At 39.2% G+C, this 20,128-nt stretch overlaps 1 protein-coding gene across 2 annotated transcripts in view; it reads right to left on the reverse strand.

Moving 5' to 3' along the window:
* Positions 1-20,128, reverse strand: part of osbpl5 (oxysterol binding protein-like 5) — a 38,080-nt gene that overhangs the window by 11,552 nt on the left and 6,400 nt on the right. Inside the window, exons 2-9 of one of the 2 annotated variants that reach the window (XM_017717534.2) lie at positions 6,764-6,917; positions 5,178-5,248; positions 4,298-4,378; positions 3,934-4,035; positions 3,614-3,817; positions 3,328-3,412; positions 2,590-2,752; positions 400-610 (exon numbers count right to left, since the gene is read on the reverse strand). In XM_017717534.2, coding sequence (XP_017573023.1) covers positions 400-610; positions 2,590-2,752; positions 3,328-3,412; positions 3,614-3,817; positions 3,934-4,035; positions 4,298-4,378; positions 5,178-5,248; positions 6,764-6,899 — 1,053 coding nt within the window. In that variant the 5' untranslated portion in view covers positions 6,900-6,917. Of the gene's footprint in view, positions 1-399; positions 611-2,589; positions 2,753-3,327; positions 3,413-3,613; positions 3,818-3,933; positions 4,036-4,297; positions 4,379-5,177; positions 5,288-6,763; positions 6,918-20,128 lie in introns of both variants that reach the window. The other variant, XM_037542839.1, reaches the window with a different exon arrangement.

Consider the following 20,128-nt stretch of genomic DNA (forward strand, 5'->3'; position numbering starts at 1 on the left):
CCTTTTATTTCTCTGGCCACAGACTGTGTTTTTACTACCCACAAGCTGGCCCCACCACTAAGAGAGTAAGATGATTTCAGATAAACAACACCACCTTACTTTGTAAGTTATACAAGGTTCTTGCCATTTTGCTATAAAGAAAATGCATACATTTTCAAGCCTTTTTAAGATTGCTTCTCCAAATTTTCAGATATTCCAGGCTGTTTCCTTAGTATACATAAAAGGTCTTTAACTATGCTGCGGCAAATATAACCATGAAATGTGATATGCATTAGGAAGACTGCAGAAGACAAACGATAATTCCACATCAACAGCTGCCATAAACTCCTTGGCTTCAATACAGTAACAGTGACAGCTATTAAGTCTGCTGTCAGTAGTTAAACAATGTTCAGTTCTTACCTCTCCCATCTCCTCCTGGCCCTGTTCAACATAGGCTGTTGCCTGGAGGCAAGGCGAAAGGTCATCTGATTGGTCCATATCACTCTCCTCAGTTAATCTTCCCCCATTTTCATTGGCTGCATTATCTGAGTCATCATGGGCCTCCCTCTCAGACTTGTCAGAAAGGCCGTCGTTCTCCATGTGGTTGTTTTCCAGCATTGAGTCATTCAACCTACCAACAAGAAATCATGAAGTAACATTTGACCTAGCCATGAAACTACTTGTTAGTTCAAGTATCCATTCACCACAAGAAATACACAAGACTAATATATTTAACCAGATCGATACCTTAGTACATTTCTTTAGAAAACTGGTACCTATCCACTTTTAAGTTGTTTTACTATATGCTCAGAAAGGATTGCAATATTTCTTTAATTAAATGCCATCCAATGAGTCCCAGCTACATTCATAAACAATACAGCCTGGTCAGCCTGGTTGCCTGAGCAACTACGCCGTCCCTCACCTTCATGAGCAATGTGAATGTCACAGCCACCAGTGATGTCAGAAAATAAATGATGTCCCCCTGTGCTCATGAAGAGCTGGAGGTAAACATGAGTCCCTCGTCCTTTATATTTTCTTTAAATTGTCTTATTCAGTAATGTGGTAATCTCTCAAAAGAGGGAAAATCAGCTGACTGCTAGCAGGGAGCTGCATGGCTATAACCGTGGAAGCAAAAGCGAGAGCGAGAGAGCGAGAGAGAGAGAGCGAGAGAGAGAGAGCGAGAGAGAGAGAGAGAGAGAAAGACAAGCAGGACAAATATCGCATGAGACTTGCCGTCAAAAGAAGCACTCAGGCACCACAATAAAAATGTCTTCCCTTACCTTGTGGGTAAAAGCTGCTACACAAACAGATAAGAAATAAACACCACTGATTGATTGCTGTCAACATACAGCTTTGTTTTCGCTTGTTAACAGGCAGTTACACAGCACCACAAAGCTAAAGCTGGCTGCTTCTCAAAAGCAGTTTTTCCTGCTCTACAGCCCCGTCTGCTAAATAAGTGTATGCGTTTATGTGTTGATGGCTCTCTTGGGGTTGTATTGGGTTCATATTCTCCTTGCCTCTTCCTGCTCCTCTGCCTGTCATGTGACCCAGTATGACAGAACTGATTGGCTGGGAGGGACAGGGAGGCTGTAAGCGCTAAAATGACCACAGGCCATTTGGGGAGGGGTATGGAAAGAGGTGGAGTAACAGAGAGAGCTGCCAGCTGGAGAGGATCAGTGGCCTATGGCATACTGTGAACATCAAAAACACATGCAAACATGAGCACAAACACCATAATAATATAAAATGTTATATGCTCTTGGCCTTTGCTGTACAGTGTCTGCTTTGCGTATTCTTTGACCTGTTCTACCTAATTCCATTAAAGAACATAAAGGCTAGACACCTGGGGAAAATGTAAATATATTATGTGCCCTGTCTCTGTCTTCTGGATCCAGAAGACAGAAGTGTACATGCCACACTTTCTACAAAAAAGCAGAGATGACAACTTTGTCACTTTTCTGGAATGATCCTAACTAAGAAGAGGAATAAACAGAGTGGATCAACTTACAGCTTCAGCACTGAGTACCCCTGACATTCAGTGTTTCAAATAATTTACAAATAAAACATTTTAAAAATAAAGAGCAGCACTGTATTCACAAATTGTATTTTAGCTTAAGAGTCTCATGGATCTGTTCACATATATGTCAGATGACACTTTCAGTATTTCAAACAGTTCAATAAGTAAACTAAAAGCAGTACTTGTTTACAATGCAACAGTGAAATTAGCAAAAAGTTGCCATTGTTATCCTCCTTTTTAAACTTAAGGAAACAGCAGTGAAAGAGAGACACCTGACATCAAGCCAAAGTAGCATTATTTCCAGACAGACATTTCACCAGACTGATGAAACAGAGGCAAATGCCGACCAACCTCTTGGCCATGGTTTGTTACGACACTTCTTGTAATTTGATATGAGTGACCTTACAAAAGCTCCCTCCACATTTACAAAAGCTACAATGTTTTATTTGCATTTTATGGCAACAATAATCCTATTCTAATCACATTCTAAAAGCTGAGAATCATCATAGAGAGACTAGACAGTCAGATACTGATCCACGACAGAGTAGCAGACTAGTAAACTGGATGTCCAAGGCGTTAAATGTAGCACTCACTGTAGCAGTTCTTGGTCGTTGAGTGCGGTAGACTGCAGAAGTTGAAGTATATGGGAAGATTCGGATGAGCTGCTCAGGTCCCCATCCTTGCAGGTCTTAGCAGTCAGTTTATACAGGCTGGAGCAGCTGAGGGCCAACTCCAATGCATCCATCCAGCATCGGCCTGCATAAACAGGCAAAAGTCAGGGCTTGAATAACCCAAACAATCATTCTGTTTAATTCTTCAGCAGGTCTATTTTAACAGGAACTGTGTGCTACTACTACTCAAAAACAGCAATTATCTCTTGCTATGCAGCTACTTTACACCTGTGCGCCTCATGGGTGCAAAAATACAGAGATACTGACACTTCAAGTGGAACTTTCTCTGTCACCTCACGATGATCTTTACGCTATGCTACTTTTGGAAAATCATGCCTGAGGCCAAAACTGCACAGCAGACACCAATCAGAGAATATACAAATAATTTGTTACTACTGTACTAAACTTAGTAACAACACACACATATCTATACCAACTGAACCCATTATTAATACTGAGTTACAGGATTTTCAGAAAGAAGTATTAGCACAGAGGGTGTACTAAAAACAGACACAGACACCTATGTCATAATAAGAGCAGCAGGGAAGACATATTATTGTGACAAACATGTCCAAATAAATTTTGAAGTTCATCTTTAGATTATCAACAAAAGTAACAAAAATCAACAAAAATCACAGATATACAAACATGGGAACTCACCATCAGACTCAGACGCAGCTCTAAAGATCAGGTAATTACTAGGAAGAGGCTGTGTGATAGAGCCAACTGTCTCTCCTTTGGGACCCTGGGATTAATTTATCAACCAATTAATTAACCAATCTTAGCAAACCAGTAGAATTAAATGGTCACACTAAACATGACATGCAACTTAATTTATTTAACCACTGTGGGCCATTAAGTAGTTGTGATAAGAAGATTTGATGAGTTAGCAGAGCAACACACATCATTAACAGATATAAACAGAACAGATATAACCAGGTCTAACCTTCATGGCCCAGATGGACTTGTCTAAAGGGTGGTACAGTTTGAAGCAGAAGCCATCTTTCTTTGAAGGCCGCTCAATCAACTTGCAGGCGTTCAGAAGGATGGTGCCTACCCAGTGCTCAGAGCTTGGGGTTTTATAGATCAGGAGAACCCCAGGCTTCAGAGCACACCACAGCTTTGTCCAACTCTTCAGTGTACCCCGGATCTGAAGGACAAATACAAGAACATCTGTACTGATCGAAAGCCTGTGAAAGGGAACTGAAACAATTATGTATTTTAATTACTATTAAGCCAAGTATCATTTACAAAGTGTTAAAATACCTTCAACCAGTTTGACATAATGACCACACTGGGGTCTTTCAGAGCACTGAATAACTCTTTGGCTGCCCTCTTCTTCTCCTGGCGATAATTCTTTTTCTGAACCTGAAAAGAAATTTCAAATGATATTGTACTCAGACAGATGAAGAGAGAGTCATGTATGTATATACAGTCATTATGAAAACCACTAGGGGGAGCCAGAAGCATGGTGCTTTGAAGCATCAACAAGAGCAGGCTGTATCTGAATCCTGCATGTTTTAAGAATCCTGCATGTTTTATTGTTACATGCTGGTTTGAATTCTGAGAAACATTTTTACGAATGTTATCCTAAGCAAGGGGAGGAAATCCGACAGGAAACGCATCCTACCTTTAGAGATTCCTTTCTAGCCAGTTTTTCAGTGGGCGAGGAGCTGTCTTTGTCCAGACCTATGAACATCTTTGATTCTGACTGAACAAGAGAAAGAGAGATACATACAGTTAGTGAGACACAGGGATGGAAAGACAGAGTGTACTAAAGAGAAACAGAATTACACAAAACAGCTTCCACAGGCCAGCATCACTCTACCGCTACCAATTACCTCTATGTATAGACTCACCAGCCCAGTGATTACATGTTATACTGTAACTGAAGTCATCTTTAACTACAGCATTTCCCTTAGAAACTGGCCACAATAGCAGGCAGCTAAATTCAGCAGCTCCGTTTTGTCAGCTGTGGATGTCAGCTGAAGCTCAGAAAGCGAGACGAGGAGCATGGCTGCCTCCTTGGCCCAAAATTAGCTTCATAACTAGAGGACATTGGGAGCTGCGTCCAGAATAACAGCCTCAGTGCTGTAACCTATTTTTCTGCTCCGCACTTACACAGATGACATGTATAACTATTGCATTAGCTCTACATCTTTAGTATATTTTGGTGTCACATATGATGTAACATGTAGTGAGTGATTTCAGGATTGCTCTTCGGGGAAGATTTTGCTCATCAGACAAACATTTGTTCTAAAAAAAGGCTCAATTTGCTACAGCCAATTCAGCCTTAGGGCTACCATTAATTCAGTTATACTGATGAGATGAAGATGATGATAATATGATATGATCACCATTTATTCAAACAACCATCATGACAGTAATACAATAAACACTGACAAGTATTAATTATTAAAGCATGGGCCGAATGGTTGGAACTATTCTCAGATATGCAAAATTTACATACTACAGATGTGATCTGATTGCAAGAAGGGAGGGTGACTCACGGTACTGCCAGGAGACTGAGCTGGGCTGACCTCATCTCTCAGCAAGGGCAAACCGTTTCTTTCCGACTCACCTGCGAAACACACACATGCACGTACACACACACACCCGCCCACACATGCAAAACATATCCGCTTCATGTATCCACAAGACTTGTGAATAATCACTAGAGCTCTGTGAAATGCATATGAATCAATATATGTAAATAGCTGCATTCAATCAGAATTGACTTACAAAGCCAGATATACAGAGCACACTGACCCAACAAACAGCAAACATTCAAAATGTTGTTTTAGAATGTTTACAAAAAGAACTGATAAAGCAAATGAGCGCGAACATTTTAGATGAGTGTAAATGAGAGACAACATTCTAGTATCATGTGAATAGGGGTGAACATTCTAGAACAGTATGAATTGGGCAGAACATTCTAAAACAGGGGTGTGTAGAACAGTGTGAACGAAGGAGAACATTTTAGAGTCTCAACAATCGCACACAGGTATGGCACACCAATCAGATGTTTGGGTTCGTTGGGCTGATATGGTTGTTTGCCATAAAGGCCAGAGCATAACAATAGATATTCAGCAATAAGGCTGCTCTCTGATGTGGGGGAGGGGTCAGTTTTGGTTTATGCAGTGAAGCAGTGTGTGTGTTTTTGGTAGGACAGCACTAACTGACTGTTTGCAAAAGTCATGCCACATTTAGTTATTGCTGCTACTTTCGACAAATTTCCAGTAAAGACTACCTGGTATAATCCTTAACATTCATGCTATCAAACTTAATGTTCAGTAGTACAAAGTAAATTCTAGCACAATTAAAAAAATAAGAAAAGATATTTGAAAAAAATTTCACTTAAAATAAACTGGCTTTACAAGATGTGTGGTGCAAATACACATTTCTAAAAGCTGACAAACATGCATATAAGCAAATTGGATTCTGCAAACCGTAATTACGTATTTTAAATCAGGGAAATCATCTATTCAGTTAACATTAAATTGGTTTTAATATACAAGGATGAGGTGTTAGTGGTGGAAGCTTTTCCATCAGATAAGCTAATAATAAAACTAGCACAGACATTAGTCAGAGCAACATTATATGTTAAGGAGGATTCAATGTCTGTTATAAAAATTAGTATCTATATTCATCTTTACACATAATGTTTTAATCACATTTGTGAGCAGTGCACCATCCTGTACAGTCTGACTGCTTTATGAATCCATCAGCAGTAAGAAAAGCTTACGAGTTAGCTAAGTAATCTTTATTTCAGTTTTTCTGTTTAGTGATAGATTGCTTAAGTAATATAGAAAGTATTACTATATAAGTAATATAGAAAAGATAACGTTTATCTTACTTCAGAGCCTGCATAATTCTCTCGGTTAGTAGTTTTGGCATTACACATCCCTCGGTAACACTTTTTCACAACTTCTTAGCCTAATAATTCAAATTCAATTTACTGCTCTCACTGTAGGTTTGTTCTCACCGTAGAAGTTTTTATTTAGCTTGACAGAGGAGGGAAAGTTTAAGGAGAACCATGACTGGTGGCCAATGACAGTTTTACAAGTGGTCAATTAAAGCCAGCAGTGGTGAATACCTGGGCTGAGCGGGTACAGCTCATTGTCCCCTCCACAGGACAGGTTACGAGTGAGCATGCGTGGGTCAATTTTAGGAGGGGAGGTGGCCGTAGGACACAAAGAGAAGCGCCGACGGAACAAGTTCTCTTCCTTCATTCCTGCCAGCCTGACAGTCTGCAGAGAAGGGACAGGCAAAAAGAGAGAGAGGGAGTAAAATATTATTAATATATTTTCACACTGGTCTGAAAACACACAACTACCTATGCTACCTAACGCTCATCTACATGCCCTAACCTTTTCCTTATCTCTGCAGTACGGTTTTAGAAATGCTATTTCACTGAGTCAATAAAGCAGCAAGAGAGCACCCTTTTGTGCTGTGTGAGTATATTTGTTTTCCTGTACATGTCCATGCAAGTGTGCAAGTACTGCCAGTACTAAATCTGTCATGGAGTAATTATGTATCACAGAAAAAAATATGAAAATGGAAAAGAAGAATGTGCAGAAAAATACAGAAATGCCAGAAAAAATACAGTTAATATAGAAAAAATGGCCATGGGGAAACCTATGTGAGCTTATTAAAGTGCCTACTTTGCAATGTTTCAAAATCATTTACTGTCTGAAATGTGATGTCATAAGATATTTCAGTTTTAGTACCTTTTACTTATTATGAGAGTACTCAAACATTTATGAGCCTGCTTAAATGAGTGTTTGTGCATGTGAGTCAGGTTATTCCAGACGTCATTTCTGCTCTTGGAAGGGTGCTAAAAATAGCCCTTCTGCTGCAGTGAGGGTATGAGGAGGGGCGTGGGAGCCTCCAAGTCTTTCAGGTGCAGTGTTACAAAACCTCTCTCTGGTTCTCTCTCCTCTGCTTCCTCTCTGACACTACAATAAGCGTCCACCGCTTGCATGCTGACTGGACGTCAGTGGACCAATCACAGATCAACAACACAGCTGGAGGGCGGGACAAAGAGGGATTACATGGATTCGATTGGCCCAGCATCTGGCTGCTCATCTGCTGTAAGGATTACATGGCTGTGAGCAGCAGGGAGGTGAAAAAACACCCTGACCAGACTAAACAAATGCACCATGTGGGAACCAAGTGGAAAAAAAAGCCATGTTATGTAAAGAGGTTTTTCTGCCCATGCTGTGTGCAAGTCACTGACTTGAGCTATCCCAGACAATGAAATCAACTGTGTTTCATAAGCATATTTACTGTATGTGCCATTTTCAGCAGTGTGCAAATAAAAGTCAACTTACAAATGCAAAAAAAAAAAAAAAACGTTTGTTGGCATACAGAGACACGTCTACTTGAATTTTAACACTGATGTTAATGAGAAACGGACAATGAGTGTGTGCCTGTGTCTATTCAAACTGTTACTCAGAGACAAAGTATACAGAATCATGACAACATGGTAGAATGCTTCTTCCTTAATGCATCAGGCCTGTAAACAAGTCTAGTCTATGAGCAAGCACAGACCACCAGGACTGCTGATAGTCATCATTCTGTTGGTGTGGGTGTTTAACCTTACATTCCATTGTCCAGATGCAGTCATATAATTTTTATATAGGTTCTGGTAAATGAATGCAAGAGTCATGAAACTGAGCAATGGGGCACAATGACAGGTAAACAGACCAGTGGTGGTAGAGTGAGCACCGTTACACATTTTTCAATCTGATACCAATACTAGTACCTTGACTTCGATAGTAGTTCCTGGAAAACAGTTCTTTCTATTCTTTTCTATTCTTTACAATTACAGAAGTGGGCGTGGCTTACACCCAAAAGGAATATGATATGGTGGTATATAGTGTTGTGAAAAAGTATTTGCCCTCTTTCTAATTTTCTACTTTTTCATGGCATATTTATTACAATTAATAATTTAACATTTGCAGTTCTCAAACATTTTAGTCTAAGGCCCCCATTTTAGACAGTAAGTGAGTTAATGCACTTAACAAAGGATGGCCACTTAGCGAAGCATTGTCTATTCTGCTATCTTTCTCTGCAGCTATTGCTGACAGAGCATGGTGCTATTCTATGACATTAGAGACAACTCACTACATGAGCAATGGATGGCTGTGTAGTATGATTGGTTGGCATGTGTACTAAATTTTTAATAATGTGTAAAAACATCTACCATTTTTAGACAGGGCAGGGCCTCTATCAAAGCAGTTCAAACTCAAAAACCTAACAATGTATTTGAATAAAGCACTTCTGCAAGGTAGAGTAAGCTCAAATTCCTCTACAATAATGTGAAAGGCTGATATCAAATTACAGAAAATACTGGTAGCAATTACTAATGCAAAGAGTTATGAAAAGTGTCAAGGGTCAATTTTAAGAGGTTGAATTACTTTTCACATGGGTGAGTCACAAGTTGGATATCTTTGCTCCTTAAACACATTATAATTTAATATAATATTAATATAATATTATATATATATATAATATAAATTGTTATATATCGTATTTAAAGTTCTCTTTGTCTAACCTTTCTTTCTGACTGAAACAAGACAACACTTTAAATCCCTCGCACTGAACCACCCATCCCTGGATCTAGCAGAAAAATAGAGCTTTATCCTGGCAGCTGACATCTTTAATCGGTTACTTGTTAACAAAACCAAGCACTGAGACTGCACTACGAGTGGCAGGCACTTGGATCCTGGCTGACAAATCAAGGAATTCTGCAAAATATTATTTAAACATATAGGTGGTTGCTGTTTAAATCAGTTAAGATCCTAAAAATAGTAAGGCTCACAACACAATAAGTAAAATGATAAAAGCATCACAATACAATATGTAATATACATGACAAAAACAGATCAGATGTCCAGCTGCCATTTTTATGGTCAATATTAATCCTAAAATTTGTTTTATAACCTACAGTAATAATTAATAAATAAATACGTCTGGAAGAAATGATAATTACATTTTTTATATTACAATCTTGACCTTTTATTAACCTTGCATACTGTGGGATATTATACTATAGGTGTGGGTTAGTTATAAAGGCTGCAGAAGCATGCGTGGGGTCGATGTAGATTTAATCCCAACGTCCACATTTCATAAACATTTTATGTATTGGCATTGTTATCGACATCAACTATGCACACAGAGAATCTGATAGAACTTAAATGCTAATGGATAATCACAGCACACTATAAGTAATAACTCACCATAAATATACATTTTTTATTTGCCTGATTCATTGAAATCATGGTGAACTGATAAATCTATTATGGAAATAACTGTTAGTGACAGCTCAACTGAAAAGCTTTATTACTATATTCCATTTTTAAATGGGACTGTCTGTAGCGGGTCTTAACAGAGTGGTCTGATGGCATACAGACATCTAAACACAACCAGCTGTCACTACACTTACAGTGACATCCACTGCAGCAACACATCTTAGCCCTCTCAAATCACTCTCATCAAATCTCTGTTAAGAAGGAGACAGGGCAGAAACCCAACACCCGCTTATGATGGCGGACAGCAGAAGAGGCATCTACAGCACAGCCCATGCCCAGTCAGGGGCCAAGGCGAAGCCCTCCTGACCTCGACCCTCACAGCTTGCCGGCTCCAGCTGATTTCCAGCATAAGAGAGGATTAAAATCCACTTCTCACACTAGTGAACTAGCCAGCTGACCTAGTTTATTGCTGCTGGCACTGCTGTGGTGCAAAAACGTCAGCCAATCTGACGAGATGCCCTACACCATGTCGCAGCAATCATTTTTTCCATTCTGCATGTACATGCAAAGCCTCCATTCATGCGTGCAAAGAAGGCCATACACCCGGGTCTGTGCAAGTCTGATTCATTAACAAGTGGGAAATAAGTCACACAAAAGTCAAGGTCAGTTAAAGAATGAGTTAAAGAATCAGTTATGAAGCTATGGAGAGTGACATTTAAATGACACTATAAACATAAAACCAAGGACAAAACTCCCTGCCATCTTAGCAGCTGTTAAAAAGAAAAGATTTAGCATTAAAGACTCCAACATTGTATCAGTGCTACAGTGTATAGAGCAAAGATGTAAAAAAGAAACTCAGCAAGATTTGGCATTTAGACTAAAAACAATAATATTAAATGGAGGGTATACCATATAAAGAGATGGGGAGCAGAGTTAGGCTAGTGGAAAAATATGACATGGGGCTACAGAAGGTCAAATTCTAATTAAGTCTGATTCTTAGAAAAGTATATTCTGAGGTCTTTTATAGCTATGAGTAGAGACTGTTTGGCTATTTTAGCTCTCTTGCAAGGGGAAAGTATGAAATTCCTCCTTCATGTTGAAGATTCTCCTTAAACAGGCTCTAGCAAGGCTCTTGTATTATCCTGCCTCGCCTAAGACGTGGTCTGCCTTATGAACACCAAACAGCAGTTACAAGGTCTAGTCTGTCCTCTTATGCCTTCTGCTAAAAGGGGCCATCAATGCCACATTCTTATGTGAGAAGCAGAAGGGATTAAGGATATGCTCAAGAAGATTTGAGATTCAGGCACAAAACCTTCACTGAAGAACAGGAACTGATCCATTTTCATCCCTCAGAATATGACATGTATGTGGGAAATGGCAAAAGACCACAAACACACCAACATAACAGAAGAGTATTTACAGGTGCATCACTAGATGAATACTAAAAGTAAGCTGACATTTCCAGAGAGAATACATTTCACAATTCAAAATTATACAATGTGCTGGTTAACCAGGTAAGAGTAGAGTGGTTTAGGGGTGAAAGATAAATCGTTTTTTATGCCAATTTGAAATAGCTCAGTTTTCAAATGGCAAGAACCGTAATTCCACAGCTCCTTTTAAGAGCTTTTTCTGTGGGGGGATTTTTTTAGCCAAATAACACAGAGCTTGTGAGTTACCTGCTAGTACCCCTGGAAGATGAGATGTCCAGATGCCTGATCATTTCATTCTAATGGATAAAATGTTTTTGTGACATTTTTTGTTCCCAATGCATGTCACTGATTTGAATTGTGGAGAACAGAGGGAATAAGAGTGTGTGTTTGTTTTTTGAAGGCCCGCCTACCAAATATTTATCTTCAACCGAACTGCACAACCACTAAAAGGTAAACATGGCCTAATTCTGAGTAGTCCAAAACAGACCTTTTTGATACTTGCCTGCAGGTGGCCTAACAGTTGCATGATGTACCAATAGCTCACAGCTTCAGCAATTTATACTAGGCTACTTACAAATTGGTAAACAAGCCAAACAGCCTACACAAAAACATATTTGGACCTCATACTAGCTAAATGGCAGCTGGTCTTGAGGGGCTCAGCTGAGCCACTTTTTCCCTCCTGACATGCACCAGTGTTCCACTAAAGGGAGCAGAGTTTCTTTTCCTCCTCTAATTTTCAGCAGGTTAAGAGTGTTGCGAACATCTTGCACACTCTGTTTCACACTGACCTTAATGCTTTAGACAGGTCAAAGCAAGTAAATAGAGTTTGCAAGTATTGCTCAAGAAGTGACTCATCCCCCCTCCCCATGGAGACATAGCCTACTTTCTCAGGGCCAGAGAGGTGGAAACAGTGCTTTGTGTTTTGTGGGATTACTGCTGTTTTAGGCTATTTCCTTGCCACTGAGGCAATAATTGCAACCTAGGGCAGTGCCAGCTAACAAGTCTGTCTTGAGAGGGTGTTAACTACTTCTCTTTCACCCCAAAAAGTGTGTGAAAAGAAAGCAACACAAAGACTTTCACAGAGAAACCAAACTCTTAACAAAAACATAAGAAGGGAGAAGAGAGGTGTGAATACTACATCATGTCTTCAGAGTTTCTCTTGCTGAAAAGCTATGTTGAAGTATGGGCTGTCACTCAGCATGAACTAGAAATGCATCTGTATCTGATAGCTAAAGACTACAGCTGGAGCAGTTTATGCTTAGAGGATTACCTGTAGCCTATATTCTCCAGATGTTTGAATTATGCTCTAATGCAAATGAAGCCCTTTCCATGTTTTTTTTCTAAAATCCTCCTCCATCAGTAATGCTCTCTTCTGTGTACTGTTTGACTTTGCATTTAAAATGCAAAGTAAAAAAGATTACTAATGCCTTCACCAAGATGGGAAACTGGAAATGTGCTATGATGATTGCAGGTGCTTTGGAAGAATCTGAAGTGGAAGAGCACACACACACACACACACACACACACACACACACACACACACACACACACTTTTTAAGCCATTTCTCCCTCAGGGTCGCGGGGGAGTGCTGGAGCCTATCCCAGCGGTCATCGGGCAGAAGGCAGGATACACCCTGGACCAGTCCATCGCAGGGCAGTGGAAGAGCATTATCATGGAAAATCTTTTCTTACTTTTAAAAAAGATAAACTAAATAAATTAATAAAAGATGTTTTGATGTGGTATGAAAACACTGTCTACGTTCACTCCCGAGTCCATACATTACATCTACGTACACTAAGCTGCCAAATGTACCATTTTAAATGCATCGTTTTAGTGAAGTCAAGAAAACCAAATAATTTACATACACCTGCCTATTTATTCTACAACACTTCAACCCCACCCCGGGACTGTTTTTTGAACAAGGCACATGGCAGCCAATCAGAATAGAGCTTGTTTACATACCTCAGTTATAAAGGAGCAGTAGGTTTTCTTCATTTTCTTCATTCTGCCATCACCTGTCCCGATTCAGTTCATTTAGCAAACTGAATTTGGACAGGTGATGGCAGAAAACCTGATGGTTCTACTACATGCTTAGAGAGAGAGGGGGTAAAACAAAGGGGTATTCTGCAATTCACTGCTAGATGTCACTATGCATGACACACTGGTCCTTTAAAGGTTCAGAAACATAAAGAGCCCGTTTAAGTCTGAGGGATAAAGAAAGGCCGGACAACAATCATTCAAAAATAAAATTAGGACTGCTTTTGGTACATAAACCCATATAAAATGTTATATGTGGACCTTCTAGGAACAAAAAATGACATACAGCATTTGTTTGTAAGCTTTAAGTTCCTCTGATAAATATGCATACAATTTTTGAAAGATCAAACCCAAAGCTTATATATGGACCATTTGGTGTAAATTTCAACCAAACAGAACGGCATAGCAGATAAAGCCTATTCAATAAATAAAATGAGAGATAAAGTATGATTATCTCAGGTCACACAGGGTGCATCTATATTTGCTATCAATATTAAAGACAAATTCATTAAAAAGAACACTCCCTTCCTGAATGCCTGAATGAAAATGCCAGGTACAGGGGATTAAGATGGATTTGCAAGCAAGTTTTGTCTAACAAATAACAAGTTAAAAAGAGATGCAGTAAAATTGATGAAAATGCCAGGATTTAGCTTAATCTGAGTTCAAAGTGTTCTGAGGTGACCATCACTAAATGTGGCCATCACAGCCTGTGGAGCAGAAACTAAGTGTTAAAAACAAAACTGTGCCTCGTGACTTTGACCTTTACTGCCCTTTTCCCATCCACGCATAGTTATATTTGTCCTGCCACCCCCGGGGTTATTGATTTAAAGATAATCTATATGCTTTGGCTGTGGACTCTAACTACCACATAGGATTTGGCTTTGTGTACTAACTATGAAAAAATCCATTAATTAAACATAAAAGGGAAATTGATGCAGAAAAGGAAGTGAAAATGAGAGCCTTGTATTTTTCTTCCTCTTTGACAGGGTAATGTAACTCGTTCCAGTTTGCTCTGCTCTGTTCTGTTGCTACTGCTTCCACAGAGAGTGTCCCTGATCAACCTCAAATAGACACACTATCACACCTATTATTCATATGAGACTGGCTGATCCTCTGGAAATTTGAAGCTTCCAGCTTCAAGCTGTGACAGGTACAGAATCCTGCTGAGATTTTCTAATTCTGACCTTTTCTAAAATCTTGAACTAGTGATGATTCATCCCACCACAACAAACAGCTCCCTAATACACTTCAGCTCTTTCATTGAGCTCTGGTGTCACCCTGGCCAGCAATCAACAAATATCAATATGTTACATCACAGCCAACACTGAGTTTCAGAAAGAGTGTACAGAGGACAAATGGTGCGGTATGAACAGGCACAGTCAAATGAACGCATTTCTCTTTCGGGAAAAGCACTGTTTTCAGAAAATGCCATTGGATTCATACAATACTGTGTAAAGTTTTCTAAGATAAGCTGAAAAATCTGATATAGTTGAATTCTGATATGAGCTACACATGCACATTATTGCAAAATATAACTGCAGACAGCTATTTTTTCAAGACCACATCCTTGCCTTAAGTTGAAAACTAATCCAGGTACAATGAACATTCTTTTAAGTAACTACAAATCACGTTTGCATAGACAATGATTAGCTACTACATCAGCCACTCCTTAGAACTCCAGGTCATGTACACAAACCACACTGGGGTCAGAGCAAAAACTCGGAGAGCCATTCCCTTAAATGGATCGTCAACATTTTAACTTTTCAGCATGCAAGAAGTATTTTTTTTTTCTGTCACACAGTAAAAGTCCATGTACAATTTGCTGAACTACCTTCACCTCTATTCCAGTGTCTGTTTACTTTATGACTTTATTTCAAAGACCCATATAAATAAAAACAAAGGATAGTGTGAGAGACTGGAGCAAAACTGATAAGCAAAATGCCCCGTCAAAATAAATCTTAAGCGGAAAGAACAAAAAGAAGGAGGGAAAAAAAAGAGCAAAATTCAAACAACATGTAGTGACTAAAGAGGAAACCCAATCTCTGCTGGCCTGCCCTCCTTATTTAGTCTGTTGGCAGTGGGGAATCTGGTGACATTCCCCCATTCAGCATACTTAACAATAGAGCTGGTCTGTGTCTCCTTGAGTCATTAAAAGCCCACCACTTCCCAACGGAAGCACAACCGTTGAGTACAGCTAACCTAAATAAGTAGTGAAGTGAAAGTTATTCTTGTGGCCAATGGCATAGACAGGGGGAGGCAGGGGGAGGTGAGGTCAACAACGCTGTCTAGCCTACCAACGCTCTTTAATATACATTCAGCTGCCTGAATGGTGTTGTTTTCTGCTATTGAAGGCAGTCATGTGTGATGTATATGTGTATACAATTGCAGGTTTGAGGTGCAGTGACATAAAAAGACAGAAACCTAAACCGGATATTTGCTTAATAAACTGAATGCTGACCTAAAAATGAGTAGAGAATTCAATTCAGATCTGCCCAACTAGATAAATGTGCATCAGAGGAAGTTTCACAAAGCAGATATCCGTCATAAGGCTTCCATTAAGAACCAAGAAATAAAAGGTAGAACAAATGTTCCAGAGGAATGAGCATAAAATTTCAACCCTAGAACAGTAGATGTAAGAAAGCTTGACAAGTCTCTCTTACTTTTTTTTTCAAGAAAAAGAAAGCCTTCAGCCCACACTGCCTACTACCAGCTGGTCAATATGGTATTGGATCTGTTTTTCTTGTAGACTGGTCCAATTTCCCACATGCAATTGTTCAACAAAGTAATGGAGAAGCTGTTCTGAAGGCAACAAGCAGCCCAGCACCTCTGCTGAATGCTGAAATCTTACATTGACGTATAAGAACTCAACTTAGCTTCATTTGTGCAGCACTTTTTACATTTCTTGAGACGCAGAGGGTGACAATGGCAAGGAAAACCTTTCAACTACCAGTATTGGCAATGGGGATACTGATACTCGTGACTGATACCACGAAGCAATTTCAATAGTCGGCACTGGCCATTCCTAGTAACAACACATGTACCAATAAATTAATCAGAGACTTTCACATCATCAACCAGCGTCAGTATTCACCTGCTGCATAAATAATCCAACATCAGTTACTTGAACGAAGCTGAAGTTGGCTTCTTACTCATTGCCAAAGCCATGAACAAGAGTGTTTGCCTTTTGAAAAGTGCACAGACACAGTTCAGTATATAAAAAAAAAAGTACAAAACTCGACTGGGTTACACATTTAATTCTTGGTTTATGATTGCACTAACCAAGTTACTAGTCAGTGTTTCTGCAGTATGATGAGGAGTGGGCAGTAAACGTGATGGTCTTTGTTTTTTAATTGTTCCGCGCTGCTATTTATTAACAGTATTATTTTGCCAGATAGTCGAGAGAGTCTGAATATACTGCATCACTTGATGAAGTGGCCTACAGTGTTCACTAGAAATTATGCACACATTGCTGTAAAAGGATAACGTTTTTTTGTGTATGCGATGTTGATAATAGCAAAATAATGCAAGCAAAACAAACACTGCCCTACATGCACCTCTCTTCAATGTATGAATTTTAGAAATATACTTGTTGGCCAAAACTATTGTAAACCAGGCATGTCTCAGGCATCAGGCAATGTATTCATAACCATTTTGTATAATGACTTTCTGTGAGGTGGCTTTCAGAGGCATTAAATGCTTCCAGTCACCACTGTTATAAACAATTCTAACTCTGTGTTTCTTTATAATGGTGCATTTTACACAACAAACTACTCTGAATGACCTTTGTTTACATTCTAATGATTTAACAGGAAAAGAAAATCAGTGGAACTCAAAAAGGGTTTAAGATGTGAAAACAGGGCAGGCAAGACATTGAGCACATGGCAGATTAAGGCCATCAAAAAGCAGGTTAGGAGTTCATGCAGGTGTTGGCAGCTCCATGAGGCTGATTAGGCATGAAGAATTTCAGGAATTAAAGAGGAATGTTATGGCAGATTATTTATTAAAATGAGAGATAAAACTGAAGAACAGGCTGCAATTCAAGTGAAAGCTTTTTAGTGAAATGTTGGTTTCTAACACACAGTTCCTGATTCTGCTGCAAAGTGCAACTGACCTCCCTTTGCTCCACATCTCACTGTGGGAAGTTCTTTTATGCAGCCCACACACACACACACACACACACACACACACACACGCACACACACACACGCACACACGCACACACGCATACGCGCACACACACACACGCACACACACACACACACACACACACGCACACACTCCTTGCCAACATTAGAGAGGCGTGCCCCTAGAGAGGGCCAGAATGGTTTGTTTACACTCTGTGTGCTGGTTGCCAAGGTAAATATAACCTGGGAGACTTTAGAGAACCTGTGTCTTTTTTCAGTTTCCACAGGGATGAAATTTCTCCTGCTTGTGTCCTCTCTAGGGGTCGACACTGCCTAGTGCCCGATGTCCCTGGCTACAGCTTTCTGGCCATTAAAAATGCAACCCCCTTTTTCTATTTTAATAAACCACCAGACCAGTTCAATCTTCATACATTTACAGATATTCACCATTAATACTTTTCACTAGATCTGGGAAATAAAAATAAATAGCACTATATTTTCACACAATTTAAACACAATCTGCTGCAGCTTTTACCTCCTTTTTATGCTTTTATCTTTAAGTACTAGCTAATTTAAGGAAAATTACACTTCAAATGATCTAATATTTACGGCATTTGGCTGACGCTCTTATCCAGAGCGACTTACAATTTGATCATTTTTACACAAGTAGGTGAAGGTGATGTTAGGAATCTTGCCCAAGGATTCTTATTGGTGTAGTGTGCTTACCCAGGTGGGGGATTGAACCCCAGTCTACAGTGTAGAAGGCAGAGGTGTTACCCACTACACTAACCAACCAATCTTCATCATTTGGTAAAAAACTATTTCACTTCTCATTTTAAAAGCTATCAATGCAAACATATCTGTTTGTGATCTACTGCTAGTGTGGGTTCATTCCTGCTTCTTCTCATTAAATGACTCACACAAAAGAAACTTGCGATGCCAATTGCGCCCCCTAAAGGAAAAACTGCATGAGTATGTTCTTATTAAATGTTTTTTATAATTATAAATAAATATTTACATAAATAAAATTGTTCATTTTCAAATAAACACCAGACTATCTTGGTACAGAAACATGATGGTTAACTCTAAATATTATGTACATAAACACGTTTCCACAATTCTGACCACAAATTCTTAGTTTTCGTGACCTGAGTGCTTAGTGCTAATATTTTGTATTATACAAAGGCTAGGGCTATAGTTATATAGAAATTTTTAAATGTTGCACTACTATTTTTCTATTGTCTGTTACAACTTATCAAACATCAGTGACATAATTTATGTCAAATATACTGTAATATTATATTTTTGCCATATCGCCCAACTCTACCAGAGTGTCTGTAGATGGGAGATTTCCTGTAACGTGTCCCTTTACATTAATGAGCAGCCTGAAGTTTCTCGGGCCTAACCAGACATATTATTGAACCTCATTTCAAGTACAACAAAGTCAAGGAGCTTTCTCTCCTCTCTCATGTTGACGGTTTTAAATCTTGTTCCAGCAAATCAACACTAAGTGGTTGGGGTTGGGAAGGACACTGCAGTTAATCAAAGCCCCAGGTCTGAAGACACTCAGTACTACTACTACACAGAACAACTATAAATAACTAGATTACTACTGCCAACCTTGGGCATGCAGAGATGATTCTGTCCTGCGAAAGGGTAGGAGTGGATATTGACACTAAATCAAATAAGCTATTTTCTTCGCTAGCAAATTGTAAATAGTATCAAAATGACCAAATCAAACAAAGATAATAACGAGGTGATTTGATTTCTTTTAGCTCATTAACCCTCAAAAAACTACAGATAGGTGAAAAACAAACTGCAGAGACACGCTCAGGAAAGTGGGTTAACGAAATAGTTCAGATAAATAATGACTGAAAACATGCAGAAACCCATAGAGATGCTTTTGACTGATGGCAACCATTGGAGAAAAAAAATGTCACATTTGCATCATTTAATCTGTTTACCATAACCAAATAATGGCAGGGACTTCAGTACTCTCAGTGCCTTACAGCTTTGAATTGTACCACAGAGTGTTTGTACCTCAACATGTCTAGCGGGACCAATTACTACACTGCAATTCCTACTCTCTGAGGAAAATGCAAGCTTCCACTGTAAATGCAGTTTGGGTTTCTGGCTATGTGGAAGAAAACCAATGCATATGTCTGGCACCACAAGTACATAAACAGCACAAACATGTAATGATTTAAGATTAAAAAAAAAACAGTACTCCTTAGCCCTTAGCACACGTTTCATGTGTTAGTCTTAGCAATAACAATCTCATCCCAGTATGTGTATGTGTGCATGTCTGCACACATCAAGCTAACTGAAAGACTCAAGCTCACTTAAAGAAAGTTGGCAGGCTCTCAGCAGCTCTACCTACATGCCTTCAACCTTATCTGATTCCGAGCAGCTCATCATAAATATCATAAACACCTTTCAAGGTCATTTCTATCTGCAATGCTTTACATCAGAAATGATTCAGCATGCTTGCTCCAAGAGACTCAAACTTTCATACATGTCAGATTTCTTGTCATACTGCATTACCAGCAATATTACACTCAAGGAACAGACAGGCATGACTTTCTCCCTTCAGTCACCCTATCTTCTAAAAAA

This window comes from Pygocentrus nattereri, chromosome 11 (genome assembly GCF_015220715.1).
Source record: "Pygocentrus nattereri isolate fPygNat1 chromosome 11, fPygNat1.pri, whole genome shotgun sequence".
In the NCBI taxonomy this organism is placed as follows: Eukaryota; Metazoa; Chordata; class Actinopteri; order Characiformes; family Serrasalmidae; genus Pygocentrus; species Pygocentrus nattereri.